Below are 20,953 nucleotides of genomic sequence, written 5' to 3'. Positions count from 1 at the left end.
GTGCCTTTGAATGTACCAAGCCTTCCCAAATCAGAAGCCCTGGATGAACCAGGAAATTCACAGACTACCGAGGACTAGATCTGTGGTGCTCAAGACTGCCGATCCAAAGATCTAGGTATAACCTACAGAAGGCCATCAAGAGGACAAATAGACAATTCTGTGTGAAGTTAGACACAATTGGATGCATGACAGCTATGCAGGGTCAGCATGTTATTCCTTCCTACAAGGCAAAACCTAACAGCAGAGCTCAACCCCTTTTATACTCACTTTGAAAGTGAGAATAACACTTCACCTGTATGAATCTGGTGATCTCGGAGGCAAATGTCACAACATCTACCAAGAAAAACCTTCGCAAGGCATCAGGCCGCCAACAGTCTACCTGATGGGTACTAAAAATCTGGCTAGTTACTGACCAACTAGCTAATGTTCAAGGATGCATTCACCTCTTACTACTGTGGTCTGATGTTCCTACCAGCTTCAAAAGGGCAGCATTCTACAGGTGGCTCAAGAGCAAAGTAAGCTACCTCAAAAGCTATCGTCTGGTATCACTCACATCTACTTTGAACTGCTTTAAAAAGTTGGTCATGGCTAGAATTAACTCCAGCCTGTTATCTACTACCACAACAGATCTATAGCAGATGCAATCTCACTGGTTCTCCACTCGGCTGTGGAGCACTTAGACAACAGCAAAGCATATGTCAGACTGCTGTATATCAATTATGACTTAGCGTTCAACACCATCCCTTCACTACTAACTAACAAGCTTATTACCCAGTTTCCTATATTCTCTCTTCATGACTTCCTCCCTTTTCAATTGCCTTTTCATTGTCATGATAAGCCTTAAGAGTGGGGAACTTGAGGCTCTGGCTCAAAGGCTTAGGCAAGGAGAGAGGAGGCTAGCATTTTCTTTCTTGTTATACAGTTAGGGCAGTGGGAATGCCAGTCAGGAGAGTGGAGTGTTCCTCTTGCAGGATGTGGAAAGACAGGGAGACCTCCAGTGTCCCTGACAACTACACCTACAAAGAAGTGCATCCAGCTGCAGCCTCTTACAGTCAAAATTAGGGAGCTGGAGCTGAATGAACTGCAGATCATTCTGAAGGCTTAGGGGTGGATTGACAGGAAATACAGGGAAGTAGTTACATCAAAGGTGCAGGACACAGGTAGCTGGGTGACCATCAGGAGAAGGAAGAGTAGGCTCATTCCGAAAGTCAAGAGACATTGGATCCAGAACCTGGCTATGTGGATTCAGAAGGCAGAGAGTGGTAGTAGACGGAGAGCATTCTGTCTGGAGGTGAGTGACCAGTGACGTTCCTCAGGGATCAGTTCTGAGACCTCTGCTCTCTGCAATTTTCATAAATGACTTACCTGAGGAAGTGAAAGGGTGGATTAGTAAGTTTGACGATAACAAGGTTGGTGGTGTGGTGGATTGTGTAGAGTGGTGTTTTAGGTTTCAATGGTGCATTGATAGGGCTAAGAAGTGGCAGATGGAGTTCAGTTTTGGAAAAGTATGAAGTGATTCACTCTGGAAGGTCGAATCTAAAGGCAGATCACAAGGTTAATAGCAGGATTCTTAACAGTGTGGAAGGGGAATCTTGGGTTCACATTCATAAATTCCCAAAAATTGCAGTCCAAGTTGATAAGGTGGTTAAGAAAGAGCATGCCACGATGGCCTTCATTAGTCAGGGTATGAATTCAGTAACAGCGAGGTAATGTTGCAGCTCTAAAAAACTGATTAATCCACACCTGGAATATCATGTTCAATTCTGCCCGTCTCATTATAGGAAGGATATGGAACCTTTGGAGACTGTGCAGAGGAATTTCACCAGAATGCTGCCTATATTAGAGAGCATGCCTATCTTAAGACCCTCACTGTTCAGGACATGTCCTCTTCACCTACTACCATCAGGGAGAAGGTACAGAAGCCTGAAGAGGCCGACTCAACAATTTAAGAACAGCTTCTTTTCCACTGCCATCAGATTTCTGAATTGACCATTAAGCCATGAACACTACCACATTATCCATCTTTCGCAATATTTTTAACTTACAACTTGAGATCGCAGTCAACAGATTCGTTTCAGCAGCTCAAGAAAACGGTCACCCCCTACCTTTCCAACTCTTGTTGCTGATTCTCTTTTTGGCTGCTTGTTCCTAAAACTTTAAAATACATAAAATGATTACAAATGAAAACAAAATGTTTAATTTCAACAATTTGAAAGAAAACATCATTTAATTTCACATTCAAATAGTACACAATGTTTTTCCATTTTTCCTGAACTCCTATAATTAAAAACTCACATACTTGAATTATGAATCTCGATGTTTTGTCTGCTCTCCAACGTGCAAGTAGTTTCATTATTTTCCATATCATCTTGAATTATCATTTTATCTGTCACAAACTCCCTGAAAAAAACAAAAAAGACATCCAAAAATCAGGAAAATAACATTCAAAACTGATCTCCCATCCTGCGCACGGACTGTTTGATCTGCTTCCGTCTGGTAGGCACTTCAGATCCCTCCAGACTAAGACTAATAGGCACTGGAGAAGTTTTTTTCCTACTGCGGTCACTTTGCTGAACAGTTAACTGCCGGTTAACTGTCGGCTAACTATTACTTGGATTGCACTACCTGTATGTATAATTTATATTTTCATTTATATCTATCATTATTATTGTTATGAGCGGAGAGACAACATCTGCCGGAAGTAAATTCCTTGTATGTGCATAGGTACTTGGCGATTAAAGTCTGATTCTGATTCTGATTAATTCTTTTCTGAAAAAGAAAAAAATTCTTTCAATGTTTACAGCTATTCTCACTATATTAAGCAATGTAGTTTCATAATAAGAGTGCTAAACAAATGGATTATTAAATGAACAGGAATGACTTCAGTCTAGTGAGACCTTCAAGTCATCTTGGAAAAGCTTACACTTCACATCTTCCTTGAATCAACAAGAAGCCTCAATGACTTTGGAAAAGCAAATGTAGGCTTCCTGCTTTCGAGAAGCTCATGCCACAATGGAATTCCAGAACTAAAAGATCTATACATCTGAGATTTTATAAAAAGAAGATTGAATCTGAGTAGAGAGAAAATCAGAGTTTCAATAGGAAATTAAATAAGATTATTTAATCTGATACACAATCAAACCTATTCTGGTTACATAGTTCCTCATTAACTAGGCACTCAAGCAGATTAAAGTAAAAATCTCTAACCACTTTGCAAGTTGTATTTCTTTGTGACAGTGCAACCACGTTCAGCTAGAAGTACTAAATAATCCATTTCAGCTTTAACCGAAGACCCTAACCATCAAAAATAACTTGTTTTCACCCAATTCAAATTATTTCGCTTCTTAGTCCTTGACTCAAATGGAACAGCTTTCCTTCTCCTTACCCAACTAAATCAATTACAATCTTTACACATCTTCAAATTTCTACTAAACCTTCTTTGCTCCAAAAATAACAGTATTACCCTGAAACTGAAATGTCTCAATATTCCAACCATTCAGATGATCCTTTCAGCACCCTCTCCAGGGCCTCCATGTCCTTCTTGAAGATGATGTATCACTGGAGTAATGACCTCTGCAGAGTTTTAACTTGGTTCAAGTTAACTTTCCTATTCTTGTACCCTAGTGAATACCAACATCCTAAACACTTCACTAATCACTGTCTCAACATGCATCACTGGGAGTTATAAATAAAGTTTCTACTCCAACTATGAATCCAGTTCTCTGTAGATTGATACAGCATCTCTCAATTGATATAAATACACAGGTTGGAAATGAGACAGAAAAATCAAAGAAACTACCGTAGATTCCGGATTATAAGCCGCTACTTTTTTCCCACATTTTGAACAGCTTTGAACTCTGCGGCCTTTAATCCAGAGCGGCTAATACATGGTTTTTTTTCATGCCACCTCGTAAACATTTTGCCTCGTAACAGTAGACCAATAAAATTGATGAGTAGTTCACAGAGGTCCAATGAAATTGTACGATAAATCAAGCGCACTTTCACAATTAAATTATTGTAAATCAGTCATTTGTACTCACCCTCATCAACATGGAAAACACTCGAAGAAAAGCATTGTGCTGCCTTTATGGCAGTTACTTAGTTTATAATATTTTCGCTTAGTAATTCATTTGTTAGTTAAAGTTAGAAGTGTTTTAACTATATTTGTTTTCTGTACTACATCCCGGGATGCTATGACGTCACACCCGGTTTCGCCGCGTCTTGTGGGATACCGGTTTGCGATAAACGGGAAGGTGGGGGCATTACGCGAGCACATCAGACCCGAGCACATTAGACCCGATTGCGTTACGCGAGCTCATCAGACCCGATTAGACCCGATCGCGTTACGCGAGCTCATCAGACCCGAGCACATTAGACCCGATTAGACCCGATCGCGTTACGCGAGCTCATCAGACCCGAGCACATCAGACCCGATTAGACCCGATCGCGTTACGCGAGCTCATCAGACCCGAGCACATTAGACCCGATTAGACCCGATCGCGTTACGCGAGCTCATCAGACCCGAGCACATTAGACCCGATTAGACCCGATCGCGTTACGTGAGCTCATCAGACCCGAGCACATCAGACCCGATCGCGTTACGCGAGCTCATCAGACCCGAGCACATTAGACCCGATTAGACCCGATCGCGTTACGCGAGCTCATCAGACCCGAGCACATTAGACCCGATCGCGTTACGCGAGCTCATCAGACCCGAGCACATCAGACCCGAGCACATTAGACCCGATCGCGTTACGCGAGCTCATCAGACCCGAGCACATTAGACCCGATCAGACCCGATCGCGTTACGCGAGCTCATCAGACCCGAGCACATCAGACCCGAGCACATTAGACCCGATCGCGTTACGCGAGCTCATCAGACCCGAGCACATCAGACCCGATTAGACCCGATCGCGTTACGCGAGCTCATCAGACCCGAGCACATCAGACCCGATTAGACCCGATCGTGTTACGCGAGCTCATCAGACCCGAGCACATTAGACCCGATTAGACCCGATCGCGTTACGCGAGCTCATCAGACCCGAGCACATTAGACCCGATTAGACCCGATCGCGTTACGCGAGCTCATCAGACCCGAGCACATTAGACCCGATCGCGTTACGTGAGCTCATCAGACCCGATCGCGTTACGCGAGCTCATCAGACCCGAGCACATTAGACCCGATTAGACCCGATCGCGTTACGCGAGCTCATCAGACCCGAGCACATTAGACCCGATCGCGTTACGCGAGCTCATCAGACCCGATTAGACCCGATCGCGTTACGCGAGCTCATCAGACCCGAGCACATCAGACCCGATTAGACCCGATCGCGTTACGCGAGCTCATCAGACCCGATCGCGTTACGCGAGCTCATCAAACCCGAGCACATTAGACCCGATCGCGTTACGCGAGCTCATCAGACCCGAGCACATTAGACCCGATCGCATTACGCAAGCTCATCAGACCCGAGCGAAAACGCTGCTTTTAAGTTAAAGGCGATCAATAACTTTTCCTGGTAGGCTGCAGTATATATATTTTTACCAGTCGCTAGGAGATATTGGAATGTTGTTCGTGCTGTTCAGTAAAAAAGTATATGCAACGTAATTTGTGTTACCGATACGTATGTATATTTAAAAGTAGCCGTATTACAGGCACGGTTCGAAAAAAAGCATTTGCAATATATATTTGTTTGTTACCATATGGATTTAATTAAAAGTTAAAAAATCCTCACGTGTAATATCTTTCTGTGTAAATATCTCATATTACAACGTGGGACACCTGCGGCCGAAAATCCGGTGCGGCCTGTACAAGTAAAAAATTGATTTTATTTCTAAAATTAGAGCCAGCGGCTTTTAATCAGGTGCGCTCTGTAGTCCAGAATCTACGGTAATTTTTAAATTGTAACCAATTCTCTATCTACAGATAGCCCCCAACTCTAATGATTACAGTATTTCATGTTCTAGGATTTGTATGATCAATTCACAAAAGTTCAAACTGAAGATTACAAATTTTATAAATGAAAATGAGTACCGTAGATTCCGGACTACAGAGCGCACCTGATTAAAAGCCGCTGGCTCTAATTTTAGAAATAAAATCAATTTTTTAATTGTAAAGGCCGCACCGGATTTTAGGCCGCACCGGATTTTCGGCCGCAGGTGTCCCACGTTGTAATATGAGATATTTACACAGAAAGATATTATACGTGAGGATTTTTTTAACTTTTAATTAAATCCATATGGTAACAAAAACAAATACATATTGCAAATGCTTTTTTTCGAACCGTGCCCGTACGCGGCTACTTTTAAATATACGTTGCGTATACTTCTTTACTGAACAACATTCCAATATCTCCTAACGACTGGTAAAAAATATATATATTGCAGCCTACCAGGAAAAGTTATTGATCACCTTTAACTTAAAAGCAGCGTTCGCTCAGATCCAAAGCCGCTCGCGTAATGCGCTCCCTCCCTCCGTCCCGTTTCATCGCAAACCGGCATTTTCCCACAAGACACCGCGAAACCGGGTGTGACGTCATAGCATCCCGCGATGTAGTACAGAAAACAAATATAGTTAAAACTCTTCTAACTTTAACTAGAAAATGAATTACTAAGCGAAAATATTATAAACTAAGTAACTGCCATAAGGCAGCACAATGCTTCGAGTGTTTTCCATGTTGATGAGGGCGAGTACAAATGACTGATTTACAATAATTTAATTGTGAAAGTGCGCTTGATTTATCGTACAATTTCATTGGACCTCTGTGAACTACTCATCAATTTTATTGGTCTACTGTTATGAGGCAAAATGTTTACGAGGCGGCATGAAAAAAAACCATGCATTAGCCGCTCTGGATTATAGGCTGCAAAGTTCAAAGCTGTTCAAAATGTGGGAAAAAAGTAGCGGCTTAAAATCTGGAATCTACGGTATATCTCCCCCTCCCCATTTCTACTCACTCAATATCAAAATTAGTTTTAGGACAAAACTTGTCAAAATGCAACAGGAGCACTGGAAGTACATTCCAACACTCTCCCCAGGTCAAGTTAAGCTACTACAAATTAAAGTATATTTTCTACTTACTTAACTTCCTTAGTATCTGCAAAACTGACTCTTCGAGAACTCCTACGAAGTTTACTCACTGGCTCCACCTCAAACAGAACAAATAGAAAATTGGTCAAATTTTCATGTCTGCAACAGTCCTTCTTTGAGTTGATTATTAGCACATCAACTAGATAGTCTTAAACATTATCCTCATTTTTATTGTAAAATAAATATCACCAAAAGCAGTTTTTTTTCCTAAATGCCATTCTATACGCATTGCCCAACAATAAATCATAAGCGCATCTAAACTTCATCAGTCACTACTGAGATTTAAGCATTACAAGAATTTTAGGGATTGGGACCAATCAATTACTTGATACACATTGGGCCAATACATTTCTCGATGTTCAGTTTATTCATTAAACCATCCCTAACCGAAAGCTACAACGTACTGACAATTCAGAGGCTCAAAGTGTTTTCAGGATTTTGTTTGCAAATATTTCTTCAATAAATTTGAGTTACCTTTTGGTTGATATCAGTTTCTTTCAGAGTTCTAAGTGGACTCCTGGAAGACTTTAATATCTTGGAAAGGTTGGGAGAGATGGCAGAAAGGAGATTAACAATAAACAAACAGCATAGATTAATATTTGCCAAAATATAACATTACATTCAAAGTTCAGCATTTTGAAGAAATGTTGCCTTAAGCTTTTTAACACAGTAATGCTCAATAATGGTAGAAACAATTTAACTTGGTGCAATTGAGAATTGGCAACCAGAAGAACTGAGAATTTGTGCTGGATATCAAAACTCATCCTGCACAAGTGAATTCTTGCAGATGTTCATGACCGAAAGTTCTGACTATAGACTATTGATCCCAAAAGAAATTACAGTGTCACAGTAGCATTACAAGGGCAAGAGAATATTTGAAGAGAAGTAAGAAAGAATAAAAAATAAGTTATCTCAAACAGTCTAACAGAAGGGGGTCATCATTGCTCTTGCTATAGATTGACTCATTATAGAGCTTAATGTCCAAGGATAAGAATGACCTCATAGCAGCACAGTTGGTTTAGTCTATTACTAAAAATGCTCCTCTGTTCAGCCAAGGTGGCATGCAGAGGGTGAAAAAGATTGTCTAGAATTGCCAGGATTTTCCATAGGGTCCTTTGTTCTACCACAGCCTCCAGTGTGTCCAGTTTGACTCCTATAACCGAACCAGAGTCTTTCTAATCAGTTTATTGAGCCTGCTGGCATCACCTCTGTTGATGCCACTGCCCCAGCACACCGCCACATAGAAGATTGTACTGGCAACAATAAACTGGTTGAACATGTGAAGGAGAGGCCTGCAGACCCCAAAAGACCCCAGTCTCCTCAGGAAGTAGAGTGACTCTGGCCTTTCTTGTATATAGGCTCTGTGGTGCTCCACACAAGTCTGTCATTCAGGTGCACCTTCAGGCACTTGTAGGTCCTCACATCCATATCCTCACCATCAATAGTAACAGGAAACAGTACAGGCTTAGTCTTCCGGAAGTCCATCACCACCTCCTTTGTCTTACTGACGTTGCACTGCAGATGATTCAGCTTATACCATTTGAAAAAGTCCTCCACCAGGGCCCTGTATTCAGCCTCCTGTCCTCCCTTTATACACCTGTCTATTGCAGAGTTATCAGAGAATTTCTGCAGATGACAAAACTCAGTGTGATATCTAAAGTCTGAGGTGTACAGAGTAAATAGGAAGGGAACCAATACTCTGGGGCCCCAGTGCTGTTTATAGCCATGTCTGACATACAGCTCTGAAGATGCACAAACTGTGGTCTACCAATCAGATAGTCAATTATCCAGGATACAATAGGAGTGCCAACCTGCATTGAATGACGCTTTCCTCCCCAGCAATGAGGGCTGTATGGTACTGAAGGCACTGGAGAAATCAAGCAACATGATCCTCACAGTGCTGCCCTGATTATCCAAATGGGAGTGGGCTCTGTTCAGAAGGTAGATGACAGCATCGTCAACTCCAATGTGCTCCTGGTAGGCAAACTGCAGGGGTTTGAGGGCCGAGCTGACTAGGGGCTGGAGGTAAGCCAGGACCAGCCTCTCTAAAGGTCTTTATGATGCGTGAGATTAGGACCACTGGATGGTAGTCACTCAAGACTTTTGGTTGGCCCTTCTTGGGTACTGGGACAGTATTTTCCAGACAGGTAAGACACTTTTCAGGATGAGACTCAGATTTAAAATGTGCTGAACTCCACACAGCTGCTCAGCACACTCCTTCAGGACCTTGGGGTTCACACCATCTGATCCCAATGCTTTGCCATGTCTGAGTGTCCCCAGAGCCCTTCTCACCTGTTCAGTAGTAAAGGTAAATCCATGTTCACTGGGAGGTTGGTGGAAGGTGGGGACTGATGCAGGTGAAGATCAGGACAATAGTTCATATGTAGAGGTTGTTGATGGTAGGTGCAGGGCAAGGAGGGGATGTAAATAGTGGTAGCCAGTGTTGTTCATCCACATGTTGAACTGGGTGGGGGGGGAGGGGTTGTGGCATTGGTGCTGAGGGAGCATTGGGTGCCTCAGCACCTGGACTGGTGAGCTGAGGGGATGTGTGAACAGGAGGGCAATTGTCAAACCTATTGAAGAATTGGTTTAACTCATTTGCCCATTCACGGCTGCATTCCGAGGTTCTACTGCTAGGTTGATTGAAGCCAGTGATGGTTTTCATGTCTTTCCACACCTCCCATGAGCTACTCTGCCCAGTCTTGTTCTCCTGTATTCCTCTTTAGCTACCTTGATTTTCTCCTTTAGCTCCCTCTGCACACATTTCAATTCCTCCCTGTCTCCTGACCTAAAGGTTCTTTTCATGTATACACTATAGCATCACAGATAAAACAAGTTTAACACACTGAAGCATAACCTTCATGGCACAGTACATGTTTATAATAATAAACCAATTTATTTACCAGGCTCAAACAAAATTTATAACATATTACACTGTACAACTACAAGAAAGAAAACTAGGCACTGATACAAATTATAGGTACTCACATCTGCCCCTTGCAACTCAGCTGACTATTGCTGCGTACCATCAAAGAGCACACATTAATAATGAAGACTTAAGCACCCCTGTGAAAGTTAACTCCCTAATACATTAACTGGCAAAGAAAATTGATGAGAAAAAGAATTGCAAGAATTAAATGGAGGGGTACAATGCATTTTCATCACATATTTAAAAAAATGAATTTTCAACATTAATTATAATTTAATTTATACAAACCTAATTTTGACTTGTTTGTTACACCATACTATACAATTTTTAAAATGGCATTATAGTAACAAAGTGTATGAATGAAAATGGCAATTATGTCATGTGAAAACAATTAATATAAACTTACTCCAGACTGTCTCTTTTTGCATTTCTCTTCTGTAACGTCAGCACTGAAAAAGCAAGATATGAGACCAACACTCATACAATTTCTACTACTACTACAACATAGTGGCAAAGCTATATTGTAAAAAGGATGCACAAAAATGCTAATTGTTTTACACTGTATTTAATTTACTAAGGAAAGACTGAATTACATACAGAATTTCGATGACAATAGATGCACTGGGATCATACAAGTATTTTAAGGCACATATTTGCTCAACCTAATCAATTATAAACTACGTTTCCTCAACACTGAGCTTCAACCTTGTGGTGAACTACATATACCTGTCTGGACTGCTCCTGTGGCTCCTCCCACAGACCCTGCTGACTGCTCCTGTGGCTCCTCCCACAGACCCCTGTATAAAGGTGATTGAGGCCTGAGCCCGGCCTCATTCTCCAGGATGTAGTGTTGTTCATTCTTCCAGTCAATAAAAGCCGATATCTCGCTTCTTACGTCTCAGAGTGAGTTATTGATGGTGCATCAAACCTGTCAAAAATCTTTAAAATGTACTGTGCGTCCATTCATATTATCACATTCTTTCTGCAATGAGCCGACTGGAATTTGCACAGTACCAATAATCTAACATTTTATACAGTTCTAACACAGCCTGTTGCATTTACACAAACGTTGTTGCATTCTTAACCATTACATTTACCTGACCAATTATCTTCAGAAATCTACAGATATGCAACTCCATGACTCCTCTACACATGACACTTGCTAATGCTCTTTTTAATGAGTATTCTTTTGCATTGACTACTGAAAAACCCTTCCTTAAACACCTCAAATTTCTCCAGAAATGTCACAGGATAATACCCAGTCATGACATTAAATGTCAGGACAGTGAAGCCTAAAGGGGCTTCTGAAATATCAGTATTTAATGTACCCTTTTGGACCAGAGGAATGAAGAAGGCATCAGCATAAAGTTTTCTGAGTAACTGAAGGATGGAGTCCAAAGACAAGGTGGTAAAATAGACAGCCTTGTGATCAAAAACAGCTGAAATGCCAATAATCTGACATGCTCAGGACTCAGTACCGCTAGATTGATGTTATTGCTATTGGATGGTATTTCTATAATATCCTGACATTTTAATTTTTAATAAGACATTACATGGTGCAATAATAAATTTTCCATTGAACCAGACAAGTTGAAAGGAGTTAAGGGAACAAGGCTCGGTGAATGGAAATGAAGTGCAGTGAGCATTATTTGGTGAGCCAGATGCCAAATATTTGGATTTTTAAACAGTTGGATAGTGGATTTGTGGTAAACATACAATGCAAAAGTTAAATCAAAATAAGACAGAACATTCAGAACAATTTCCATTATATTCTATAGGAGTGGCATCATAAATGCAAACGAGATGGGGGCTTTTTTAGGCAATAGTCACAAGACCAAGACTGGGTGTTCTATAGAGCTATGAAAGACTGAGGAACATGAAAAGCGAATAAAATCTTGTATCATCCTGGTACTGACTAAACATACTGAAAATGAAAAAACATTAGAGGAAATGCGCTTATCACATTTGACAGATAAGACATTGTACGACGTTAGCCAAGCCTGGAGGTTATGTCGCAAACATTTTTTCACCATTCAAGATGACATCAAAGCGCAATTGAATGCTGCTTCTGCTGGATGCTCACATTTGTGGTGGTCCGACTCGTTGTTCTGATTGTTTGGCTGTCATGCTGGCTTCTAGTCTCCACTGGGTCCCGCCAACCGTTTTAGCTGAGTGATCTCCACTGGTTCCTTGGCTTCAATCCCACAGACGCATAGGATCGTTACAACAGCCAACCAATCAAAACAACGAGTTGGACCAATATATACGCGAGCACTTGGCAGAAACACTCAATGGCACACTACTGATGAAACGTCTATAACCTAACCTCCAAGCTCGGTTAAAAAAAACCCTAGAAACAAGCAGCCAACCCGAGCTACCAATCTTCTCTTTCATTTCAAATAGGAACATATAAAAAATAAAAAAGTGAAACACAAAGAGAAGGTTAAAAGTCACAATCTTCCACTGCGAATAAGAACATTTAACAGGCTCTAAGTAAGGACTATTGCCCATTAATGTATCATAGCAAATGCCCAGATGCATTAAAATTTAACCATTTTCCTTTCTTTCTCATAAACACCTACTATATATATTTATATTATCATTGTGAACAGAAGACAGCTCATTTACAAGGCTCCTAACCGGAAGAAGGCTGAATTCTGTTGCAAGAGAATGTAAATGCATTGGCTGTCCAAGGATCGAACTCTCAAGAGTTCTAAAAATATCGGAAGATGATAATAACATTGTATAGTACTGTATGCCACATCATTTTCCAAAAAAATACTGATTGGTGTCTTACAAAATCACTTGAAATTGGCACCTTTGCCAAACAGAATTTTGAGGGGTCCTGGTTTCTATTTCATGTGAACTGCATGAACAATTGGCACAGCAGTTGCAGTTATTGACCAAACGAAGTGAGAGAAAAATAAGTGAACTATAGCCAAAGATGGGGGAAACACTGAGGGTGAAGTCCCATCAATTTCCACAACTAAAGTACAAGAACCTCATTAATATTTTAATGTTATTACTTACAGCAAAAGAGGCACAAAACCTCACTAGCACACACAACACAGAATGGGAGAGTGAATAAAGGTGAGGGATATTACAGAAATACATACTTAGCCTCTGGTAATACAAAGCAATTTTCATCCATGGTTTACACCTACAGAGGACAAGGAAAAAACTAATTAATATGAAATATATGGCTCAGAATACTACAAACTGAAGAAACTATGTCGGATAACATTCCAAAAGTGAAGAACTAGAACTAAAATCTCAACAGAAAGAACACAGGTTACGAATTTGTTCAATTTCGAACCTGCTATACCAACTCCGGACGTTGCCCTTTTAATTATTCAATCAAGATTCCAGTAGGATTACTAGAAAATTATTCTACAATGGTACTAGTCTAATTTCAGAATTTAAAAAGCTCCGTGTTTAAGTCCTACTTCAAAGTATTTTCTTCACTAGTTTAGTGAACTTGTCCAATACAGAGTAAGGGCTATACAAATACAACTTGTTTTCGCTTTTAAAAATTTGAAGTCCCAACAGTGTACACCACTGGCGATGTAACCAGCTCTGCAGAAATATGCAGAATATGTTGCAGATTTGGCATGGATTTGATATCATTGTGGTATTTTGTATTCAGCATTACTATACGGTTCACTAGAAAGCAGAGCACCAGACAACATAAGTAGACCAATGTTGTGTCAAGGCTGTGATGCTCAACATCACTCTAATAAAAATAGTATTTATTAATAAGCAGCACTCAGTGCAACAGTTACAGACAAAGGCAAATTTTCAAAAATAAAAATGTTCTAGGAAAGACTAGAACACTAAGGAAATCTGCAGATGCTGGAAATTCAAGCAACACACACAAAATGCTGGTGGAACACAGCAGGCCAGGCAGCATCTATAGGAAGAAGCGCCTGTCGACGTTTTGGGCCAAGACCCCCAATCCTGATTTATTCCCTCCCCTATTTTTTTTCTCTCTCTCTGCCCATCACTCTGCCTGTTCTCCATCTCCCTCTGGTGCTCCCCTCCCCTTTTTCTTCTCCCTAGGCCTCCCGTCCCATGATCCTTTCCCTTCTCTATCTGTATATCCCTTTTGCCAATCACCTTTCCAGCTCTTATCTTCACACCACCCCCTCCTGTCTTCTCCTATCATTTCAGATTTCCCCTTCTACTTTCAAATCTCTTACCATCTCTTCTTTCAGTCAGTCCTGACGAAGGGGTCTCAGCCTGAACTGTCGACTGTACTTCTTCCTATAGATGCTGCCTGGCTTGCTGCGTTCCACCAGCATTTTGTGTGTGTTGCTAGGAAAGACTACCTGTGTTTAGGTTTGCAGGTGTTACCTTTCTTTCCTTTTGTCTGGCACGGTAATTACCACTTTTTATAGAATTCAACAACATCTCAAATTCTTGTTTTGGATTTTGTTTAAATAGAAATTAGCCATTTATCAAAGAAACTAATATAACATGTTTCCCATTCAATAAAACCCGGTGCTTTTCCACAATTTAGGTCACTCATTGCCCAATGAGTCTAGCTTTTAATCAATTAGCACTCCAGCACACCATATCCATGGCAACTATCTAGTCCTCAACAATACTAATGCCATTTACTAGAACCTGGTCCACAGCCTTCTACGCTTCAATATTGCAAGTGTTGCCCAGATACCTCTTCTCATTATCATCTAATCCAGACAACATCCTGGTAAATCTCTTCTGTACCTTTTTCAACACCCCCACATCCTTCCTGTAATGGGGTAACCAAAATTACACAGATTATTCCTAACCAAAGTTTTATTTAACTGCAACATGACTTCCTGACTCACATACTCAGTGCTATGACCAATGAAAGTATGCCATATACTTTCTTTGCCACCATATTTATTTATATGACCACTTATAGGGATTTACGGATTTGGATCCCTGGGGATCAAGTCCAATGCAATTAAATGCCTTAACATTAACTATTACATTCCCTTTAAATTTCGCCTCTCCTTTACATGGATTAAACCATTTCCCTGCCCATATCTGTAAGTGATCTATATTCTGCCTCGTCCTTTGACAGCCTTCTTCACCGTCCACAATTCCACAAATCGCAGCCACCAAAGGGAGGGAGGAGGAGGATGGGTTCCTCACCGACAATCTACCAGAAGAAGGAATACATTTGGATTCGGTTTTCATCAGCAGGACTGGAATAAGGCTAGACCCGACATGCTGTGGGCGGCAGTGTGACAGAGGGAACGAACCCCTCAGCATAGACTAAGATCGACCAACTCATAACAACCATTTCGTTGAAAATTATTGCTTTCATTACCTGAACAGGGCCCGTAGTCAATCTCCCAACAACAAAAGCAAAACCCAGGGCGGTCGCCGCCACCAATCAAGCCGCTGCTGCTCACATTTAGAATTTAAATTCAACCGCCTTTCCGTTGGTTGCGCATGCGTGTTGGGAGCGTTGACGGCGACCGGCATTTGGGGGGGTGATTGCCGGTAGCCCCATTACGCATGCGTACTATGAGTTCGCCGTTGGCAGGTCGGTGTATCTGATTGATCGTTGTGGATTTTTTCCCTCAATTCGCTTCTTCAAAGCAAAAGAAATGGGTGGGAAAATTACATAATTAAAAAGGGGATTTCGCTTCAGAAAAAGGAGGGATTCTCAAGAGTAGATTATTCATTGGAGATTTCGAAAGGGAAGTGAAGTCACTGTAGAGGCGGGGCAGTGTTTGAATCGTGGCGGCCAGGTTCGGGGAGAAATTTTCGAGTTGGCTTGTGCAGTGGGGGCGGCCTGTTAGTGGAGGAGGCTGTTGTTAGGTCTGTCCTGGGAGGGAGGGAGAAGGCGTCGTTGCAGCGTCCGTCCCGGGGAGAGCCGTAAACGGGGTAGGGTGGGTGCGGGTGTGATCTCCGTAGCTACAAAATAAACTGTTGGAAAGTCTCAGCGGCTCAGGTGGTCAATGTTTTGGGTCAGGACTTTGCATCAGGATTGAGACTGTAAAGGATAGATGGCCTTCAGTTGAGAAGGGTGTGGGGGGGGGGGGGAGAGAGAGTGAAGCCAGATAGATATGGGGAGGAAAGGATGATTTTAGGTCATGATGGATAATGAGTAGAAACGGAAAGGAGAGAGATGGAGTAACTAGGATTGGAGGAAAGATGAAAGTAGAGAGCATCAGACTAGTCATGCCCAGACATTAACCCTGATAAAGATGGCAGAGGTTGTCATCGAATTGTTGGTTAAAATCAATACCTGTACTGGTTTGGAAGCCTAAGAAGAGTTTATCTGATAAGAGACTCAATATTTATGATTAGGTGATATGTAGGAACTAGGTGGGCAGAGGGGAAATGAAACTGGACAGCTGGGATCTAGAGGTGGTTGGGGGGAAAGGAGGAGAGAGAATCTGTTTATGTGTTACTTGAAATTGGAAAATGAAAGTTTTATATCATTGAGTTGTATATTGTCTAGGTAGAATGTGAGGTGGTGTTACTGTTTGCATTTGGGCCTCATCCAAGAAGTGGAGAAGGCTGAAGAGCGACGGGCTCAAGTGGAATTGAAATGCCATAGGTTCGCGATTACAGAAAGACCATAGGTATCTGTAAAGCGGATGCCAAGTCTACATTTGGCCTTGCTGATGTAGAGAAGCCTCATTGATGGGACTAAATGAGGTTAAGGAGGTACACGTAAGTCTTTGTGGAAAGAGAAGCAAAGATAAGATTAAGGAACAAAGACCTTTTGGCAGACAGAACTAACAAATGGTTTTTGGCCCGAAAAATAGTTTTATCTTTCCACAGTTGTGTAACTTGCTGAGTTTCCAGCCTTTTTCTGTTTTGAATTCAGATTTTCAGAATCTGCGTTTTTTAAAATCTTTATTTAATATCATCCATTGTACACATTTGTTAGTTTGTAATGATGTTTTTTTTTGAAACGCGCATTTGTCTTCTAGGGGTTATTAAAAGTTTGCACTATAAGATTGACTTGCAGACAAATTCACTGCAAATCTGTCGGAAAAGATGCGGAGATCTAAATTACCTGTTTACCAACCAAAAGACACACGAACTGCCCTCTCTCAGCTGCAGGTTTCCACTGGCAGGGCCCCAAAAGCAGGTAATCTAGCTACAAAATAATGTGCAAATATAGTTGAGGGTTGAACTGTTCAAAAGCATTTGACTTTTGCATGTATCAATTTCTAATAGTTCTTAAGTGCATGTCTATTTTTGCATCACAATGCATGGCATCTTGCATTTATTTGGTGAGTTCAATTATAGAAGCATAATAGAAATAAAATTGACTAAAAACAGCAAAGCCACAGGATTTTGCCAAGGGTCAAAAGGTAGTTGAAAGCTCTATTAATTGTGTAGTTATTAGACAATGTCTTCAGTGAAGTCTTTTAGTCAGGGAAATTTCAAATACTGGACCAAGTTGTTGGAGCAATTGGAGAGAAGGAGGAGGGAGAGATAAGGCACAAAGGAGTTTGAACAGAACGCTGGTGGATCAGGAATATATAGACTAGTGATCACTGAAGGTTTGGATGCAATGAGTAGATGAGCAGGTTAATTCATTGTTTCAGCTTGACGTGTAAAGTTTTGGGATGAAAATTTTCAACTTCTGCGGTGCTGGTTTGCTTTACGTTTGTTTAATAACGTCACTGTTCCATTTCTCTGTCCTAGAAAGTGATCATTTACAACCTTCAGCAAAACGTTTCCATGCCAACCCAAAACTGGCAAAGGCCGGAGAAAGATTTACCTCAGACATTTAACTTTTCACAAAAAACTTCAAGTGCAGTCAGTTTTGAAGCGACTTCAAAACACGGGAATGTTGCATTAAATAAAAGGTAAAAATCACCCCATCATCTGAGTAAGTAAGGTAAATTGCAAGTCCACAAGCTTTATTTTTTAAAAAACTTCATTTGAAAGACTTTACAAGGTCAACTTGGTATTAACTCTGAGTTGGCTCTGGTAGATTAGGAAATGGTTTTTAAAAAAAATAATTCAAGTATATTCAGAACAAAAGGATAGAGGGACAGGTCCTCTTAAGCATCAGTGGGGTTGTTTGTGTGGAATAATAAGGGACAGGTGAGATCACTTGTTAGCTGTTACTGTGAGGAAGTTTATGCAAAATCAGGAACTGAGAGATGTGAATCTTGATGTCTTGGAACATATCTATATCATAATGGTCTTAAACCATATTAAGGTGGACAAATGTTTGGGAAGCGAGGGAAGATATTGCTGGAGCCTTTGTAGAGAGATTTGTAGCCTTAGTGTAGGTGATATACTGGAAGACTTCACGATGCCTAATGTTGTGCCTTTTATTTATGAAAACTGCAAGGACAAGCCAGGGCACATGAGGCTGGGGAGCCTAACATCAGTGGTTGGGAAAGTTACTGGAGAGGATGCTGGGTGGACAGGATCTGCCAGCATTTGTAAAAGCAAGCACTGATTAGAGGTAGTTAGCACAGCTTTGGCACGGTAACTGTTACACAAATTTGGTTGAGTTTTTTAGAAAAGGTGATCTAGAGCATTGACGGGGCAGTAAATGCGGGTTACTTGGACTTTAGCAAGACTATTAACAAAATCTCACATAGTATGTTGTTCCGAAAGGTTAGATCATGTAAACCCAACCAAGCTAACCAACTGGATGTAAAACTGGTTTGATAGAAGGAAGTAGTTAGTAGTAGTAGTGAAATTATTTTTCAGATTACTGTGACCAGTAGTTTGCTGTTTGCCATCTGTATTAACAATCTGGGTGATGACGTTGTTAATACATTTGCGGACAACAAATTTGGTGGTGTAGTAGGCAGTAAAATGTATTATCTGTGTTTACAAAGGGATCTCGACCAACTTGGAATGTGGGCTAAAAATGCAAGTAGGATTTAACTTTGGCAAGTGTGAACTGCACTTGGGTAAGTTAAACCAGGGCAGAACTTGCAGTGTGTTGTAGAACAGGAACCTCGTGATGAAGGTAGATAGTTCAAATTAAAATTTATTGTCAGAGTACATACATACCACCACATACAACACTGAGATGCTCTCAAAGTGGAGGCATAGAAAGATTGGGAGGTTAAGGCATGTGACTTGTCTTCACTGAGTACAATAATTGGAACTTTCTTACAACTACAAAAGACTGAAACTGCACCTGGAAATCTGTGGTCCTCTTGGTATAGGAAGGGTGTCATTAAGTTGGGAAAGGCACAGAAAAGGTTCATGATGATGTCACTGGGATGGAGGGCTTGAACTATAAGGATAGGCTAAGACTGTTATCTTCATTTATGAAGAGAATAATCAGTCTTTGTAAGACAAAGCCATTGTAAGGGAATCTAAAAATATCAAATAAACATGAGAAAGTCTGCAGATGCTGGAAATCCAAAGCAGCGCACACAAAAATGCTGAAGGAACTCAGCAGGTTGGCAGCATCTATGGAAATGAATACCGTAGATTGTCAATGTTTTGGGCTGAGACCCTTTTAAGTACTGAGAAGGGAAGGGGAAGACACGAGAATAAAAAATGGAGGGAAGGGAAGGAGTCTCACTGGAAAGTGGTAAGTGAAGCCAGGTAGGTGGGAAAGGTCAAAGGTTGGAAGAAGGAATCTAATAGGAGAAGAGAATGGACCATAGGAGAAAAGGAAGGAGGAGTGGGGGGGGGGTCCAAGGGAAAGTGATAGGTAGGTGAGAAGAGATAGAAGGTCACACTGGGGAATAGAGGATGGGGGGGGGGGGGGATATCGATATTCATACCATCGGGTCGGAGATTATCCTGATGAGAGAGGTTCTGAAGCGCGACTTTTTTTACACAGGATATTGAGAATATGGGAATTAGGAGATATTTAGACAAGTATATAAAAAGGTTTTAAAAAAAGTTCAAAGTAAATTTATTATCAAAGTACCTAGATGTCACCGCGTGCAACCTTGTCATTAATTTTCTTGCGAGCATTTACAATAACTACAAAGTGAGACAATAGAATTTAGAGGGATATGTCTCAAATATAGGGAAATAGGACAAACTCAGGTAAACAACTTTGACATGGATGATTTGGTCCAAAAGTCCTGCTTCTGTGCTGTATAACTGGCTTTTGTCAACTTTTGACATGCAGAAATAAGCATGAAAGTAAGAAATAAATATGAAAAAATTCTAATATTTAGCTATGGATCAAAGTCAACACATGGTTGCTATAATTTTCAAGTGAATGCATATTTGTGCAAATACCACATTTCCTTTTCACTTTGTTTACTATTTGCCTATTATAGCATTACCATAGTTTTATCAATTTTTGATGTTTTAAATATTAATATACTGTGACATACTTATCATTTGTGGTTGAAATAAATTGTATTAATATAGTGATTAGGCTGGAGAAATAATACTTCTCATCTGGCAGTTCCAGGGAGAGCTGTTGGTTCATAGACACATCCGAACCCATAGCTTTTTGTCAATGATGTAGTACCAAACATCACTGCAGTTTAACAGGGTTGTCTATCTTGAACACAAAGTTAACTGATTTTTACTTGTTCTCCAATTTCAACATTTAATTATGTTTTTAATTAACTGGTAAATGTATCTGGTTATCAATGTTTATAATCAACTGCCTTTTAAAGTTGGTGCCTCGGGCCTAATTGTTGGAGACCAGGTCATCTCTTGAGACAGTCATAGCAGCCAGCTCTCAAGGTCAATTGGACAACAAAAAATGTGGGAATAGTAGCAGTGTGAACATGTGGAGGTATGTCTAACTGTGTGTTTTTATTTCCAGAAAGAAAATGCCTTCATTATCAAGAATGACTCGTGCTGACATGGAGAAGTGAGTTTTTGGCTGATGATCAATTTGAACAGTACAGTGGTATGCAAATGTTTGGGCACCCCTATTCAAAATCTCTGTTACTGTGAATAGTTAAGTGAGTAGTATTGGAGTATAAAAGTTGCATTGTTTGCTGTGTAACCAAAACTATGTA

The 20,953-nt window shown here is 40.8% G+C and overlaps 2 protein-coding genes across 2 annotated transcripts in view; one reads left to right on the top strand and one right to left on the bottom strand.

Moving 5' to 3' along the window:
• Positions 1 to 15,442, bottom strand: part of knl1 (kinetochore scaffold 1) — a 68,928-nt gene extending 53,486 nt beyond the window's left edge. The window contains exons 1-7 of the mRNA XM_073040340.1: positions 15,337 to 15,442; positions 13,133 to 13,176; positions 10,423 to 10,465; positions 7,562 to 7,621; positions 7,079 to 7,146; positions 2,300 to 2,400; positions 2,106 to 2,154 (exon numbers count right to left, since the gene is read on the bottom strand). Of these exons, the coding sequence (XP_072896441.1) occupies positions 2,106 to 2,154; positions 2,300 to 2,400; positions 7,079 to 7,146; positions 7,562 to 7,621; positions 10,423 to 10,465; positions 13,133 to 13,167 (356 nt within the window). The 5' untranslated portion in view covers positions 13,168 to 13,176; positions 15,337 to 15,442. The remainder of the gene's footprint in view (positions 1 to 2,105; positions 2,155 to 2,299; positions 2,401 to 7,078; positions 7,147 to 7,561; positions 7,622 to 10,422; positions 10,466 to 13,132; positions 13,177 to 15,336) is intronic.
• Positions 15,443 to 15,521: 79 nt separating this feature from the next.
• The window catches only part of knstrn (kinetochore localized astrin (SPAG5) binding protein), a 28,700-nt gene continuing 23,268 nt past the window's right edge, over positions 15,522 to 20,953 (top strand). Inside the window, exons 1-4 of the mRNA XM_073038074.1 lie at positions 15,522 to 15,555; positions 16,958 to 17,118; positions 17,682 to 17,845; positions 20,755 to 20,802. Coding sequence (XP_072894175.1) covers positions 15,528 to 15,555; positions 16,958 to 17,118; positions 17,682 to 17,845; positions 20,755 to 20,802 — 401 coding nt within the window. The 5' untranslated portion in view covers positions 15,522 to 15,527. The remainder of the gene's footprint in view (positions 15,556 to 16,957; positions 17,119 to 17,681; positions 17,846 to 20,754; positions 20,803 to 20,953) is intronic.

This window comes from Hemitrygon akajei, chromosome 3 (genome assembly GCF_048418815.1).
Source record: "Hemitrygon akajei chromosome 3, sHemAka1.3, whole genome shotgun sequence".
Taxonomy (NCBI): domain Eukaryota; kingdom Metazoa; phylum Chordata; class Chondrichthyes; order Myliobatiformes; family Dasyatidae; genus Hemitrygon; species Hemitrygon akajei.
The sequence above is the reverse complement of the archived record's forward strand: the minus strand, read 5'-3'. Positions and strand labels throughout refer to the sequence as shown.